Below are 17,893 nucleotides of genomic sequence, written 5' to 3' on the forward strand. Positions count from 1 at the left end.
GCTGATCTAGAACTTGCAGTGATCCACCTCCCTCTGCCTCCCGAGTGCTAGGATTAAAGGGACACACAGCCACACCTCCATGACTTTCTTCTCTTTATGACTAAATTATACGTACACACAGGAACTACATCTCTTTACCTTGGCTCTGTGAGTAGTGCTGTAATAAATCGGGTATGTGTTGGTTCTGTTGTGTGCTGACTTGGAACATTTTGGGTACACATCCTGGAGTGGAATAGCTGGACCACATGGTAGTTACACTTTTTAGTTTTTTAAATACCTCCACACTGATTCCCATAAATAGCCCTATCAGTTTAACATCCATCCAACCACCTATCACTGTTCCCTTTCCTTCTCTAGCTTTGTTCTCGTTTCCCTGGTGACAGCTTTTCTGACCAGGGGGATATGTGACATCAATGCAGTTTCAGTTTGCATTTCCCTAGTGGCTGAAGATGCTGCAGATTTTAAATCTTGTCTTTACTGACCGTTTGCTTTTCTCCCTTAGAAAAAGCGTGTGCTCAGTTTGTATGCCCATTTCTTGCTTGAATCACTGCTTTCTTTGGTCATTCATTTCTCTGGGTATCTGTCAATCTCGAACACCACTCCTCTGTCACGTGAATAGCTGGGTAAGACATTCTCCCACCTGCAGGCTGTTTCCATTGATGTGCATAATAAGACTTTAAATTCTGTACATCCTACTTGACAGTTCTTGCTATTGTTTCCCGAGCTACAAAAGCCCTATTCAGAAAGCCTATGCCTATGTATTGACATTTGCCTTACTTTTTTTTTTTTCTAGTAGTCTCAGACTTTGGGTTCTTACATTAAAGTCTTTGGGCCACCGAACTGATTGTCATGGAGGGTAAAATGTAGGGCTGTAGTTTTGTTCTTTCTAACATGGATAGCCAGTGTTCATGGCATTACCTCTTAAAGACTCTGCATTCTTTCTTCCTTTTGAAGATTTATTTATTGTGTGTGTGTGTACACATATATGTAGATGTCTTCTGAAGCCAGAAGAGTGTCAGATCCCTGGGGGGTGAGGTTACAGGGCCTAGTGCTGACCTTCAGTCCTCTTTGCAAAAGCAGGAAGTGCTCAACCACTGAGCCATTTATCCAGCCTAGTGGCTATTTTGATTCTAATGCATATTTTTTTGCCACCTGTCAAAATTTAGATAGATGGGTATAGCTGTGTGGGATTATTTATGAGTCCTCTTTTCTATCTCATTGGTCTACATATCTGTGGTGATCTGGTTAAGAATGGCCCCTATAGGCTCATATATTCGGATGCTTAGTTATCAGATGTTGGGAGCCACAGTGAGCATGTCAGTATCCGCCATTCCAAGATGGCGCAGATATCGTGTCCTCTCCACTAGTAAACAATTAACTGTGCAGGTGCAAAGGCAGAAAGCACGCCAAAGTCACTGGCCAATCCCGAGGCGTAATATTGGGTGATGAGTGAACAGCCAATCAGAAGTGAATATGTCACTCTATTTAAGCTGTGCCTCTTCCTGTCTTTGCCCCTTCTGCGGTCTTTCACGTCTGCTGATACAGATTAAAGCCTTGCTGTGGTGATACCCGAATACTGTCTCACATGTCTCTCTTCCACGGGCGGAGGGGACACGGGAAGCGCTTGGAACAATCAGAGAGTTGCACTACATGAGAAGGATTAGGACTTGTGTGACCTTGTTGGAGGAAGCGTGTCACTGGGGACAGGCTTTGAGGTACAAAAGCTCACGACAGACCCAATAGCCCGCTCTACTGGCTGCAGACTTTGATATAGAACTCCCAGCTACTTCTTCAGCACCATGTCTACCTGCCATGGTGACAATGGACCAAACCTCTGAAACTGTAAGCCAGCCCCTATTAAATGTTTTCTTTCATAAGAGTTACCATGGTAGCCGGGCGGTGGTGGCACACGCCTTTAATCCCAGCACTTGGGAGGCAGAGGCCAGCCTGGTCTACAGAGTGAGTTCCAGGTCAGCCAAGGCTATACAAAGAAACCCTGTCTCAAAAAACCAAAAAAAAAAAAAAAAGAGTTGCCATGGTCACAATATCTCTTCACAGCAATAGAACACTAAGACAGTATCTCTTGTACCAATACCTTGCTGTTCTCCTAAGTGTAGCATAGTTTTAAAGCAGGTATTGTGACATCTGTCCTGTTGCTTTCTTTACTCAATATTGGGGTATTTTATGTTTCTATATGAGTTTAAGTTCAGTAAAGTGTGTTCTAGAAATTTCGATGGGAACTGTATTGAATCTGTGGGTGTATTTTGGTCATGTCATTTTTAGAATCTTTTTTTTTTTTTTTAAAGATTGATTTTTGCTTATGTGCATGACTGTTTTGCCTGGATGTGTGAATGTACTGTGTATATGTGTCTGGGCTGCAGAGGCCAAGAAGGCACTGGAGTCCCTGGAAACTGGAGTAATGGATGGTTGTAAGCTACCATGTGGGAACCGCAAGTGCTCTTAACTACTGGGCCATCTCTCCAGCCCCTCATTTTTAGAATTTTAAGAATGTTGTTAATGTGTGAACATAGGAAGTCTTTGCATCTTTAGGGCCTTATTTACTTTCTTTGGTGTATTCAGGTTTTCATCATAAAGATATTTAATCTCCTTGGTTAGGTTAGGTTTATTGCTAGTGAGTTTTGTTAGGTGTATGTGCATGTGCGCGTGCGTGTGTGTGTGTGTGTGTGTGTGTGTGTGTGTTGTCTTAGCTATTCTGAATGGGATTGTTTTCATGATTTCTTGTTCAGTGTTAACTAATGTTTTTTAAATCAGTGAGTTGATATATTAATTTTGTATTCTGCTACTTTTCTGGAAGCACTTATCAGATCTAAGAGTCTTCTGGTGAAGTCTTTAAGGTATTTTAAGTATAAGATCATAAAATTTACAAATAAGAAAATTGACTTCTCTTTTTCCCATCTGTATATCCTTTATTTCTCTTGCCTTATTACTCTAGCTAAGATATCCAGTTATATATTTGACAAGAGGGGCAAATGAGATATTCTATCTTGTTCCTGATTTTAGAGGTGATGCATACCCATTTCCCCTTCAGTAAAGTTCCAGACTTAATGGTTGTGGTCTTTATTGTGTTGGTGTAAGATTTTTTTTCTATTCATAATTTCTTCAGAGTTATTAACATGAAGCAGTACTGAAACTCATCTAAGGCTTTTCTGTATCTATTGAGATGATCACATGGTTTTTGTTTTTGATTATGTCTCCACAATCTAACGTGTTTATTGATTAGTGGCTGCTAAACCATTCTTGCTTCCCTAGAGACCAACTTAGTAATGATCTTAATGTGCTGAATTAAATTTGCAGTACTTTATTATCTTTGTACATCATGTAAATTTATATTTCTTTTTTGTTTTTATCTGGTCTTGGTATCAGCGGGTTTTCCTTCATGAGTTTTTGATTCTTCTATTTCTATTTTATAAAACAGTATGAAGAGCACTATTGATAGATCTTTAAGTGTCTGGTAAAATTCATGTGTGGATGTGTCTGGTCCTGGGCTTTTCTCTGATGAGAGAATTCTTGTTCAATCTCATTTTACCAACTGTTTGTTTAGATTAGAGAAAATATTCTTTCTTCGAGTGGTAAGCATATATGTTTAGAAATTTGCCAATTTCTTTTAAATTTTTCCAGTTTGTGAAAATGTATGTTTTCAAGATAATCTGCAATGATCTCTAGTGATCCTCTTATTTTCAAGTGTCTGCTGTAATATCTCCGTTTCAACTCTAACTTTATTAATTTAGGTCTTTTTCTTTTAGTTGGCTAAGCTAGGTGTTTGTTGTCTTTCTTTTCCCATTTAAAAAATTAACTCTTTAATTCTTCACCTTTGTTGATAATTTTTTTTTTTTTTTTTTGGTTACTAACTCATTAACCTCAACTCTGATTTTTATTATTTTTTCTATGGTTTTAGATGTCTTTTATTCTTGATTTTCTAAGACTTTGAGATGTTTCATTAGGTTACTTGGGAGCTTCCTGGTTTTTAAAACGCAGGTTCATGTAGCTACCAACTTCCCCCTTAGAAATGCCTTTTCTACATCCCAATAAACTGATCCTTGGTATGAGTGACCTGTATTTCTTACTCTGGGTTATATCTTTAAAACCTGAAAAAAATAGGGCTGGAGATATGGCTCAAGAGTTAAGAACATTTGCTGCTCTTGCAGATGACCCAGGTTCAGTTCCTAACACCCACATCAGGAAGCTCAGAACCACTATATCTCCAGTTCTAGGTTATATGGCATTTCCTCTTGCCTTCACAAGCATCTGCACATATGTGGTACACATAGCAGGCACTTGCATATACACATAAATTAAAAACAAATATGCTTTAAATAATAAGAAAAGTCAGCAATGTCAAAACCAAAAGCCTAGTGATCTGATTCCAAAGGGATGACAATGATAGCCATGTTAGCAGATGGAAACAGTTTAATAGAGGAATAGGTTGTTTTGCTCACAATACCAGAGGTATCCATCCATCATGGCAAGGAGGGCATTATAGAATGATTTACTTCATGGCAGACAGGAAGCAGAATGGAACAGTAACAGAAAGAGGCCAAGGCAAGAAATGACCCCTAATAACATGTCTCTAGTTTCTACATTCCCCATGAGGCCTTGCCTGCTCTTGTTCTACCCCTCCCCCCAATACTATAGTCTAAATTTGAATTTATTGGCAGATTAAATTGTTCATTAGGCTGCAGCCTTCATGATCTAATGATCTAGTCATTACTTGCACTTCCTCATGGACACAATTAGAACATGTCTGTACTACTCCCCTAACCAACCCAAACAAGCTGACAGTCTAGAAGAGCCATTGCAGTAGCTTCGTTTTAAAAAGCTTTGTATAGTGAGTGCCATATGATGGAAGATGTATGTTGGCCCACAGCTAAATATTATAGTCTGTTTTTCAATCCATTATATAAAAAAAGAAAAAAAATATTATCAGATTCATCTTTCTTCCATCAAACTGATATGACTTGCAACGAAAGCAAACAGCAAACACAACACACACCAATGGAAACACAAAATCTTTTTATTTATTTTTCTTGATGCACAAAGCAGCTCACTCAATACATTAACAATAAGCAAATCACACAGATCCTGAGGGGAAGGCTGGCCCCTTGACTACATACACACATATATATATCTATCCTTAAGAACAGCAATCAAGAGGTTAACGATAATGTAAGGAATGCCTTCTGATGGGCTTTGGGGGCAAAAGATAGACAGAGAAGTCACTGCCAAATAACAGAAATTCATAATGATTGGTTGCTCAAGTAACCTGGTAAATGCCTGCTCAGAATTTACATTTAATTTCCTCATTGACTTTCTTGGCTTTGCATATCACTAAATTAGGACTAGGTCTACAAACTAACCCTTCAACACTCCATCTCTCACGTTAAGTGCCGGAGATGGGCAAGACGGTGTGCTTTCCAGCGTGCCTTGTAGGCTTTCCCTATGTCTGCTTCTGAAGTGAAACAGCTTAAAAATAGAAATAATCTGGTAGAAAGTGAAGATTTAGAACACATTGCCAGATCTGGCAGTCATGTTGCCTCTGCATGATTTCAGAGATATTCGAGGGCACACCTCAAAATCAGCTAAGCAATGAAGAGGGGGTTTCCTAAAATTTCCTTTCATTAATCTTGAAATGTTTTCACTAAAGAAGCAAAGAAATTCAGTGTTCACAAGATTAACTTAGAAAGGTCCCCTCCTGGTATACCCTCTGGGATTATGAAGTCTTTGACAGTGCCAGTAAAGAACCAGCTAAGGTAATACAATAGAGGAATCCAGCCTCTTTGACCCTGTAGATTGGGATGACCTCGTGGGTGGGTCCTAACCTCTTATTTTCAATGCCCCTGAACTCCTCCCCCCCCCAACCCTTTTTTTGAAAATTAAATTCAACTTGATTAGTCTACTTTTGTGTTTTGGCTGCAAGAATATTTTATAAATATAACACACATGATAACTTTTAATGCTTTCTAATCTTTTACCATGAAGTCCATCAAAAATTCTACAGAAATTATTTAAATGGTATGGAGTAGGCAGGATAATGTTTTAATCTTCCTTCCTTCCTTCCTTCCTTCCTTCCTTCCTTCCTTCCTTCCTTCCTTCTTCCCTCCCTCTCTTCCCCCATCTCTCTTTCTCTTTTCCTTTCTTCAAAAGAGAGCAAACCATTCAAACATAAAGTGACAACTGGGATAGGCTTGGAACAGTGCCTATCAATAATCAGAAATGTCAACCTACATTAGGTGAACACAGCATTTCAAAGTGCAGGACATCTGGCCCCATGTGTGGGACACTCAAACAAGCATAAGTAACACTCATGAACACTTCACTTGGGGAACTAAGACACATATGTTATAAGGGATGCAGGGAGATCAAAGTACTCAAAGTACATGTAAACACTTTAACTCCTTATTTATTCAGCTAGCAACACACTATCAGGACTAATCCAATGCTCGACAGGATGGGGTTATATGACCACTGTTATTCCTGCTTCCAGGATTATACTTATATTACTGTGTGGGAGTCTTAAGTTTAAGTAAAAGCTGATGTTCAACATAAAAATTCATACCCTTAAGGAGGATGAGTATGGAATCTGCAAAGTCTGGAAGCAGCTGGTGGCTGGCAGGTATATACCCAACACACACCTAAGCTCCTCAGCTGCCTCACTTCAGTTAGATACCCTGTAACTAAGTCCCTTTGGCAAGAGTTAAAAGACACAGCCTAAAACACTTGCCAGCGTCAGAGAGAAATGGGGAAGGGAAATTTGGCAGATCATTTTGATATTTCTGATGTGCTAGAAACAGTGGACATCCAGACTAAAACCAAAGGTTGGGTTTACTTACTTATATCCCACAAGACAAATTCTGTCTTTTTTTTTTTTTTAAGATAAAATGAAGTAAGACCTAAAATGTGTATCATCTTCAGATGCAATGTATACACAACCAGATCTAAAAGTGCTTCTACCAGGAAAATAGATCTGGACAAGGTACTGCTGAGTTAGCATGGGCAGTGAAATTGATGTTTACCGGACAGCAGAGGAACTACGTATTCTTGGACATGAAAAGTAACTCTATTCCCTAATGTTTTTTCTGTTATAATATAAAATAGAAACTCACCTAAACCCTAGGAATGAAATGGGTTGTTAATAAAACCTGTTCCTGGTTCTTGCTTGCTTGTAGGAGATGGAATAAATTGAGAAAAATGTATTTAATTAGAATCCACATCACTGTTTCCTAAGGCTCAGCCACATGGTTATGACCTGGTTTTAGTTCTGGTGTGAGAAGAGATACTATATTAGTTAGAAAAGCTAAGGGGTCCTCTTTTGTTTAATATTTCTTGGTGTCTAGTACAGGTAAGTCCTAGAAATATAAACATTAAATGGCAATTCTATATCATTTTCACTATTCTAAGATTTTGATGCCAGAAGAATCTTAAAGAATTACAATGACAATTTGATAAATTTGAAAAAACAGAGTTCTTTCAATATACAGGCCGTACAGAGTCTTATCCTTAATTCTTTAAGGGACTTTCACTTGGCTTTTAAGTTCTAGCACATTGATAGGAGGGTGAACTGTACAGCAACGCTGACAAATTGGGTTGGGTAGATTCAGCATTGCAAAGAACCCTGTCCTGACAGTGTTAACAGCTCTGGGGAATACACTACTTCCCCAATTTATGAAGATTCCACTCTACAGGGCAGCAACGTACACAGGGCTTGTTTCTCATATAATAAAATAGAAGCAACTGGAACACCTCACAGCCAGGAATCAAGATGACTTTGAAGTACACAAAAACACAACTATTTATGCCATGTGGCTGTGTGAATACTATCCCTAAGAGACTTTAAATCTTTAATACTCAACTTCTGTCAAACACTTTGAAGCGTAGAACTATATTTGAAAAGTGCGTGGCATTCTGTTTCTGACATTCATCCCAAGAAGAGAAAGCATAACAGTAGCACACCCTGAAATGCTAATTTCACAAAGTGCGAATTTCCATAGACAAGGTCAATCTAGAAGCATGTTTTAAATCCAGTAAGTTCTCTTTTTACAAGAGTGTTCTCAATATTTAATTTCCAAGCACAACCAGTGATTTTCCAATGTCTTTTCAATGTCTAGCTTGTTCTCTCTCATAAACATCTGCTCATTGGTCCATACTGGAGTTTCTTAAATTTTTTCAGTCATTAGCACAGAGTGTCTAATCACATAGGGAGAGTTCCTCACCCTGTATTTCCCTATATGAAAAGGTTTTACTTCACTATCAAAAGCACATTGCCAGCTGTTAATACTACCTTCTGTGTGACCTTAACACAAATCTAAACAGCCCAATGGGAGGCACTGTCATGAAATTACGAATGCTCCCAGACCAGAGTGGAGAAGCAGCGTACTCCCTTCAAATAATTTACCAAATGAGCACTGGAAGGAGACACAGGAACATAAGTCATCCAAAGAACACGGTACTTTTTTAAAATATACTTTCTGATTGGTCCCTGGGCACAAGGAAGATTGCAGAATTATGTTCTCCCAGGAGAGCTTCATGGATGTCCAAAGCCTTACACTGAGCTGGAGAAGGGAACGACCTGCTTTCCACCCACATAAACCTCCTCAATATTTCGGTCGTCTCCTGAAATTAAAACCAAAGAATCATTTGTACTGTGCTTTGGGGTGGGGGGTCAATTATTGCCTTAGTTTCCTTTAGATCTTAAGTTAAACACTTTTAAAAGAAGAAACACAAGCCCCCAAAGGTAGAAACTTTATTCCTCCCATATCATTTATAGTCTTCCTGAGATGACTTGATCAAGATAAGACATCCATTTAACCTGTTGAGGATTGGAGTCTCCATTCTGTATCTGAGGTGAAAACCATAGGGAAGCTCAACAAGTTCCCATCTCTGACCTTTCTGTTGAAGGGGCTGGCTGGCATTTCCAGTCCCAGATGAAAGGACATCCTATATATTATCTTTGGTCCCAGAATCATGCTCAGCACATTGAGATGAGCAGCCTGCAGAAGTGTCCTCTCAAAGCTTACCATTGTCCAGGACTGAGCTCACTCAATAGGAAGGGAGGCAGAGTAGACTCTCCTGATCCAATTATGTCTCAGGGAATGAAACTCTGATTGTGGCTTCAGTTCTGTCCCAGGATAAAGAGGTTGTGGGGCACAAGAGGACTTGACATTAAGCTCTATTTCCCTCTACATCCCAGCTCAAGTCTTAAATGTTCTTGGAATTGTTAGGCATTGTGACATAGCATGCAAGCTCAGTGCTGAGAACTTTTTTTTTTTTTTAAAAAAAAACAAGTTAACACAAATTAACATGCATAGAGTTTAATGTGCACCACCAAGAGCCTTGAACAAAGAAAAGATTGTATTTAGCCCAGAAACATAAATCTACTTACCTAGATAGAGGAACTTCTGGATAACAGCCTAAAAATAGAAAATAGAGGTGGTAAGAAATACTACTTTGTACAATTAGAAATAAAATGTATGGATAAATGCTGTTGGCAAAGTTCAGAAATTGGAATTTATTTCTCAACGACAAAATTTACATTTTAATAAAGAATGGTCTTATCAAAAACAAATGAATAAATGAAAATCTAAGCCCAGAGCAGGTAAACAAAAATCACAGTCTACTAGCTATTAAGAAGTACTTACCCATTATTGGTGTTTGTTTATTGGACAGAGACTCTCTCGATATAGTTTTGAAACTTGCTAACTAGAGCAGGCTGGCCTCAAACTTAGAGCTGTCTGTCTTTGCCTCCTTAGTGCTAGGATAAAAGGAGTGTGCTACTATACCCTGCTTATTCCTGGAATATTCTTGACAGACAACCTTAAAATTGTCAGTAGCAGAACAATATACAAATCAAAGAAATCATTACAAAAAATGATGCAAATGTGTCAAAAGGTGTATTACAGAAGAAAAATGATGAAATTAATGAGACAAAATGCATTACTGAGAAATTTACTCTAATATAAGAATGAAAAGCAAAAGGATGAAAACCAGGAAAACAACGATGCTCCAAGATGCTCTCCTACAATCAACAGCAGGAAGGGCATTTGATGTTTTCATTCTCTTCGGAAGCAGATCCTAACACTTAGGGGGAATTTCTGGTCTTTCCCTGAATCAAATCCTAGGATGTTCCTGTGGGCTTGTGAGAGCAATCAGATGAGAAGTGCTCTCCCTACCCCAGGATCATCCCTGTCTTTGTCTTACACTTGAAACCTTGCTAAGGCTCCCCGATTTAAAATCCTTACACCAGATCCATTTCTCCACAGCTCTCCATTCTCCATCACACCTGGCAGAGGAATGCTCAGATTTCTTGGAATAGTGCTTCATTTATGACTTCTTGTATCACAGAACACTTATATCTGCATGGTTTGCTCTGGTTAATAGGGATTACCAGTTTTGAACCTGAACCCACAGTTTGTCTCCCCTGAAACAACAAATGGTACAAACTTCAAATGATCTGGTCACATAGTCAGACCTTGTCTAAAAAACCAAAGACAATCAAAAAATCCTAAGCCAAAAACCAGGGCTGGAGAGATGGCTCAGCAGTTAAGAGCACTGACTGTTCTTCCAGAGGACCTGAGTTTAATTCCCAGCAACCACATGGTGGCTCATACCCATCTGTAATGGGATCTGATGCCCTCTTCTGGTGTGTCTGAAGACAGCTACAGTGTACTCACAAACATAAAATAAATACATATTTTTAAAAAAGATTTAAAACAAACAGCAACAAAATCCAAGGATTAATTTCTCATAAAAAATAAATGAATACACCTTACTAAGAATAATTGGTTTAAAAATAACCCCCTTCCCTCCCAAGAAAAGGTATTTTGTTTAACTTTTGCTTACCTCAGAAATATCACCAACAAAATCCCCATAAAACAGATCGATGGGAGAGTCTGATGCTCTGGGATTGATCAAGAGGGCATCAAATTCCTTGCCGACTTCAAAGTTTCCAATCTCACTATCGAGCCCCAGGGCTACAAATGGACACAAGTGAACAGCAGAATTCCCAGGGAATCATTCCAGTGTACTTGTTTACATGGACAGATTCTGTCAACATATAACTAGACCCTCCAAAATTAGCACCTTACTCATGAGACAGAAAAGTGCTCCCATCCCAACAGGATACAAGATCTGTGCATAGACAATGGAGAATGGGAAAGAAAATAGCTCTGTGCACTGCCATGTCATAGTTCTGATGAGGTCTCGACTTTAACCCTGTCAGTGTGCTCCACTGAACCTTCAAAGCAGCAAGCTTGACACACAATCTACCTACTTCATTCCTCCCCTTCTCCCTAACACTTCTAGCTTTACCTGTGTGTTCCACGAGATAGTTGGTTATGTGTATTTTCATTGCAGTAAACTGAACCTCAAATTAAAAAAAAAAAAAACCACTGCAAATTTTTCAATACAGGTATATCCATGAGGAATTCTTTAGCTTAAATCTTTTGAATAGGAAAAAATTTTTCAAAGTTTAGAGACCCTGTAACTCAAGAGTCCCAGTGACTTTGTAGCTTCAAAAGTATTCTGGTTGTCCAAGAAGCTAAACTAGGACACAGGTCAATAAATGTCTACTGGGTTCTCCAAGCTTACACCTGTAATTCATGTCCGTGGTTTCTGGATGCCAAGAAAGAGCATGTCTCATTTTTATAATTTATTAAAGAACTGCAGGTGTCTAGTTTTGTTGCCAATGCTGCTGTTTGATTGGCAGCTCCTTAAAGTCTGCATTCTGAGCCAGAGGTGCATTGAGATCACATTCATGATATACTGTCCATTCCAAGATTTATGTCTGCTGCTTCCTGTCACTTCCAGTGTATTTTATGATGGGGAAGTATTGGGTAGATTTTTCTTTACTTTTCTGGTATGGCACAGTATACACAGGATATTTCTGTGCACAGGCATCCCAATAACATGGCAATTATCAGAACAGCAAATTGCAATCATACTCATTCTTAAAACATTACTTAGAGATTCTTTTTTACTGTCTGTAAAGAAAGGACTCTTTAACCTACAGACATCTCATAGTCAGAGAAGGGTGTAGAAATAATAACTGTTAAAAGCAGCAAGGTGACTTCTGGGGAGAGCCTGGTATGAACCAAACAATGACACTTTACTTTTACTGGTTACATGCTACTTTTTGCCCTTGACAAAGGAGCCCCAGACTTTGAGGGGTTTTATTTATTTGCTTATTTGGTTTTTTGTTTGTTTGCTTGCTTGCTTTTCAGGCAAGGTTTCTCTGTGTAGACATGGCTGTCCTAGAGCTTGATCTGCAGACCAGGCTGGCCATGAATCCAGAGATCTGCCTGCCTCAGCCTCCAGAGTGCCGAAATTAAAGGCATGAGCCACCGGGCAGTGGTGACGCACACCTTTAATCCCAGCACTTGGGAGGCAGAGGCAGGTAGATCTCTTGAGTTCGAGGCCAGCCTGGTCTACAAAGTGAGTTCCAGGACAGCCAGGACTACACAGAGAAACCCTGTCTCGAAAAAATCAAAAATAAATAAATAATTAAAAAAAAATAAAGGCATGAGCCACCACCACCTGGCTTACACTATGAGCTTTCAGTGACTGTGCTCAACGTGAAATTGCTTGTGCTTAGTAGGCTAGAGGAGCTGACACAATTGTGAGATCCAGAGGGTCTGAAGATATCTAAACTAAATGTTCTATTCATCAGAACACAGAAAGCTATTTGAGAAACAGATGATAGCCTTTAGTGAACTTGCAAATGGACATAAATCTAGATTTTTCCATAGACCCAACCAGGCTGGTCAGAAACTCAGCTGGCTTCAGAAAATGTCATCAAGTGGCACTTTCTATTTGAGGAATGCTGGCTGGGTGGAGTTGGCTAACAGAAAATGAGTGTGAAGGTTGTGGCAGAGCTGGGAAGTGTGGCACTTTAAACAGGAATGACTTAACCCACATCACTCAGGCTATACTACAGACATGACCGGGCAGAAGGACATCCCTAACAGTAACCAGTCGCCAAACAATACTGCTTTAAAAGATACACTCCCAGGGAAATGCTTTGGCAAGTTTCCACAGCGGTTTTATCAGAAACAGCAACCTAGCAGAGTGAAACACAGAGCCTAGGCTAAAAAACCACTGCATCAGTTCAGTTCAACCTATCTTCATCAGTGGGGGAGTAGCAGATCACTGAGCTAAAGCATATAACATATATAATGGTGTGGGGGGTGGGGCCACACCTAAGAACTTCAGAAACAAAATAGATGGCCAAGGAAAATACAAAGGATGTAACTATGATTTCTCTCCCTTGAATTTTTTTTTTTTTTTGGTGTTCATGATATTCTAGAACATTCAGAGACGATATTCTTGGCCTTCCATTTTTGATTTAGGGTATGTATCATAAATCTACATAGATCTGTATATGCATATTTAATTGCTCTAGAGCTTCCACTGGTTGGAAGCCACTTTCATTATACCATATTTCTAGAATAAACCAAAGTGATTATTTCAACTGTAGTCGCACATGAGAGCTAAGGAAAGATGATGAATCACAACTGTCAGTCAACTACACTGTCATTTCTTTCTCCATTTAAAGAAGCTTGAGTAATCGGCACACAGATCAGGCAGGCATTTCTATGGGGAGACAGCACAATGAGGTTCAACTCTGCACTCAGGATTGGGGTTTTCTGAATGCAGAACATGTCATGTGGCACCTTGGCAGCTGTGTGTTACCCGGGTTCCTTTTCTGTAAATGAAATTAGTGACAGTGGCAGTGAGGACTGAATGGCAGCACATGTCCAGGGCATTTACCAGGCTGGCTCATGAAAAGAATCCAATTTATCTTGGCAATCCCTTTTATTGATAGCCTTCTCATTCAAGAAAAGACAGTACTTGACTCAATGGAGAATAAATGATCTTAACTCACATGCATATGACTAATGTACGTATTCACTAAAAGAATCAATATGATGATAGTGCATTAAACCCACCAAAGACTGAACTCATTGAAAGAATAGTTGCCCCACCAGATGGCTAGGATTTGGGAATGCTGTATGACATACATCAGTTGTGAATATAGGGTTTGCCTTAGTTCACTATGGTGCACCTCCACACTATAGCCGAAGACACAGATTGACATGGCTGTACACAGAGTGAGAGAGGGTGAAGCTAGTCATTACCTTGACTTCCTCCAAGAGTGGCTAGTCTGAAAACTTCTTTGAGGGTGAGGCTTTTCTCGTTCACCTTATTAATTAAGAGGACATTGGAAACCATCACTGCTCTTCTGATAGCATCCAGCATGGAATAGGAGTAACCACCAGCCACGTCTATGATAGGGAAGAAAAAGCCCAAATGGTGACTTTATTAATGTGGATGGGATAACAGGTATGCATGTCCCCCCTCTTGTTTTAATAATAAATGTTTTATCTTGCCATTTCTAAAACGCTCTCATCTATAAACATATTGGCTGTAAACCAACATATAAATGAATTCAAAATTTGTCATTTGCAGAATACTTTTGTAAAAGCAGAGAAGGATAACATTTAGGGGAAGGAAAGGGATAAACAAGAAGGGGCATAAGACAAGGGGACAAGTGAGAACAAAGAAATGGCAGTACACTTATCAAAATGATACACATATCAGAATGCTTATTACTTTGCATATCAAAAACTTATTACTTCGCATGATGCTTTATAAAAAACCATCTGTCATTAAAATCAAATGTATTCCAAAATTGGCTTCTAGGATCGTTCAAACCATCATAAGTCTTGTGACTTAACACAACAGAAGTTCCTTCTCTCACAATTAGTTTTGGAGGCCGGAAGTCTAAAATCCAAGTGTTGGCAGGGATGGATGGGGAGTGTTGACTGGTGGCAGAGTGTGCGTTGAGACTGGACAAGGGCAGGGCTTTAGACCCCAGCGCCACTACAAGTGTCAGCAAGGATCTCAGCCCTTCCAAAGAATTAGGAAGCATCCTGCTTTGTTCCTCCCAGCCTCTCATGCCTTGTAGGGATCTTGGCTTATGGCAATAACTCTAGTCTCTGTCCATGTTCACATAACTTTCTTCCCTTGGGTCTTTGAGGCTTTCATTTTCTGTCTCTTCTAAGCATTAATCATTGAGCTTAGGAGCTGCCCCAGTTCAGAATAAGTTCATCTTGCCAGCCTTGCCTTAATTCTAGCTACAAAAACCCTTAGTCCTAATATTGTCATAGTTACAGGTTTAGTAGACAAGTTTTGAGGGTTACAACTCAACCCACTACAACAGCCACATGGCTAATAAAGAGAAATATATTTCTTGAACACTCATGGAAATTGTTCAAATAAGGGGGAATAGCTGTGAAACATTGATAATGTGATTGATTTAACAAAACCTTACAGTTGTATAAATTAAGAAAACGTCTTAGTGTTATTCCAATCCAGATGAAAACTTTAGAAAATTAAAAGGCCATTTTTTAAACAATAATTCTTCAGGAAGCTTTAAAATGGACATATGGTTTGGAAACTTAGTACAATAAATAATCAAAGCTGATACAGAAAGCTTTCCATTCTGGTTGGCATCACTGAATGAGAAATGAGAGTTTTGGTGACTGATTAAGTCCCTAAGGATAATTAATTGAAACACTGCCTTTGGCAGGAACAAATGCATGTCATTAAATGAGTTAATACAATCTCAAGTAAAATAGCATGTTTTACTAGAGAATACATCTTATAGCTAATCAAATAACTAACATAGTTTAAATGTTCCTGTCATTTCTGGTAGATGTGCCTATAAATATTGCAAAGATAAAACATAATTGGCTATTTAGTACCAATTCTGGATTACAGCTCAATTTTATGTTCAACTGTCTTGTATGCCTTAAGCAAACTTATATGAGGATTTTGTTTTGTTTTGTTTGTAAAATACTTTTATTTACCCAGATCAGTTTTGCTAGGGGATCATCTGGTACCCTGAAAAGTTTTATTACAGCTACTTAACTTATTAGTGTCTATTAATGCAAAATAACCAAGGTGGTGAAAACAGCTCAGCTCAGCCATTAAAGTGCTTGCCAATGCCAGCATGAAAGCCTGACTTTGATCCCCAAGTCCTATGTAAAAGGCTAGGTGTGTTGGCACACTGGGAAGGCAGAGACACAAATCCCTGGAGCTTTCTGGACACTCATATAGCTTAATTGGTAAGTACCAGGTCCCATTCAAAGATCCTGTAACAGCACCTAGGGAATGATACCTGAGGTTTATATTTGGTCTCTATACAGACATGTAAACACATGCATGTACACTAACTCACATGCATACACACACATACATACACACACACAAACAAACATTGGACACACATAACTAAATAACAAGAACCCAGTAAGCCTTTTTGGATGTAATTATTTCATATTAATTTTTAAAAAAGAAGTGAATTAATCATAAAATAAAAAAGCAACTCTGAATATCCAATTGTCACAAACCAGTATTGTATCATACCAAAAAATCACTACAATAACAGCACAGCATTGACTTAAACAAGCCTCAGCATAAACACATAATGTATCTGCTATAAACTCCATTTTAGAGTCAAAAATATCAAGGTCCATGGACAAGGTAACTTGCTATTCAACCAAGGTATCACACCACACCAGCTAGTGGTAATATGGCAATCCATATAACCTCTAACAACAGAAGCTCTCAAATATGAGTTTTTGGTCAAATTTATCTTGGAGACTTTTTGTTAGACAGATGTTTCAGGTTTCCTTTGTGAAGCTGCTGTGTCAGCATCAGTCAGGTGTAAGTTCCAGAATCTGTCTTTTACAATTATTGTTCAAGTTGATGGTTTAAAAATTGTACACATGGCTCTAGAGAGATAACTCAGTGGTTGATAGCACTGACTGCAATTCCAGAGGATGTGGGTTCAAGTCCCAGCACCCACAGGATGGCTCACATCTGTAATTCCAGTTCCAAGAGATCCAATGCCATTTTCTAGTCTACATGGGCACGATTACCACACATGGTATACAGACATACATGCAGGTAAAACACGCACAAAGAATACGTTTATGGTACACAGTATGATGCTGGGTTTTTGTTTTGTTTTTCCGATGATATGATTGGAATTTGGGGCCTTAGGGATGCTAGGCCGTCTCAGCCCTTCCTATGCTGTTTTAACGTCTGAATGGATCATGGCAAAGCTCAATCAGGCTATTTAACATGTACATTGGTTCCCCTCCCCCATGAGACCCCTGAAAACGTCCTCGTAGCATGTTTTGAATGCATAGTATATTATTATCCTGTAACAGCACCTAAGGAATGATACCTGAGGTTAGTATTTGGTCTCTATACAGACATGTGAACATTATACAACAGAACTCTCAGACTTTGTTCTGTTGTCTACCTGAAATTTTGAAGTCTTTGACCAGTCGATCATACTGTATTAAAAGAACTCAAGATAGTCCTAACACGGTCTATTCTGTAAAGCACTTTCTTTAAAGGCCACTTGTGAAGTTGAAAGTGCCATTTCCTCAAGTAGCAATTCTTGAAGATGTCTGGGCTGCCTAGCCACAGCAGACATTAGATGGTTTGAGGATGCTGATGAGTTTATTTATTTATTTATTTATTTATTTATTTATTTGATTTATCTACTCATTTGCTTTTAATTCTTCCTATTCTGCTCCCTGCATGAAAGTCTAATTTACTTGGCATGGCTGATGTGCCAGATAACACAGACCTGACTTTGAACACTGGTTGTGCTACACTCTTAGCTATAGACTAACGGATGAGCCAGCACCCTTTCTGGGTCTTCAGTGACTCATCAGTAAAACTGGGGAAACATTTCTAATTTGGGAATTAAGTAAAATGATAGCTGCTGTGCAGTTAAAAAAAAGATCAGCCACTTTTACTAAAGTATTGAACTGAGACTATAATAATCTGGGAATAATGAACA

General features: G+C 38.9%; 1 protein-coding gene across 2 annotated transcripts in view; it reads right to left on the bottom strand.

The window, feature by feature from the left end:
* Window positions 1-5,014: 5,014 nt before the first annotated feature.
* Window positions 5,015-17,893, bottom strand: part of Gda (guanine deaminase) — an 83,403-nt gene continuing 70,524 nt past the window's right edge. For both annotated transcript variants that reach the window (XM_034512002.2, XM_034511994.2), the window contains exons 11-14: window positions 14,148-14,294; window positions 10,855-10,985; window positions 9,398-9,425; window positions 5,015-8,628 (exon numbers count right to left, since the gene is read on the bottom strand). In XM_034512002.2, coding sequence (XP_034367893.1) covers window positions 8,558-8,628; window positions 9,398-9,425; window positions 10,855-10,985; window positions 14,148-14,294 — 377 coding nt within the window. In that variant the 3' untranslated portion in view covers window positions 5,015-8,557. The remainder of the gene's footprint in view (window positions 8,629-9,397; window positions 9,426-10,854; window positions 10,986-14,147; window positions 14,295-17,893) is intronic.

This window comes from Arvicanthis niloticus, chromosome 1 (assembly GCF_011762505.2).
Source record: "Arvicanthis niloticus isolate mArvNil1 chromosome 1, mArvNil1.pat.X, whole genome shotgun sequence".
NCBI classification, from domain to species: Eukaryota; Metazoa; Chordata; class Mammalia; order Rodentia; family Muridae; genus Arvicanthis; species Arvicanthis niloticus.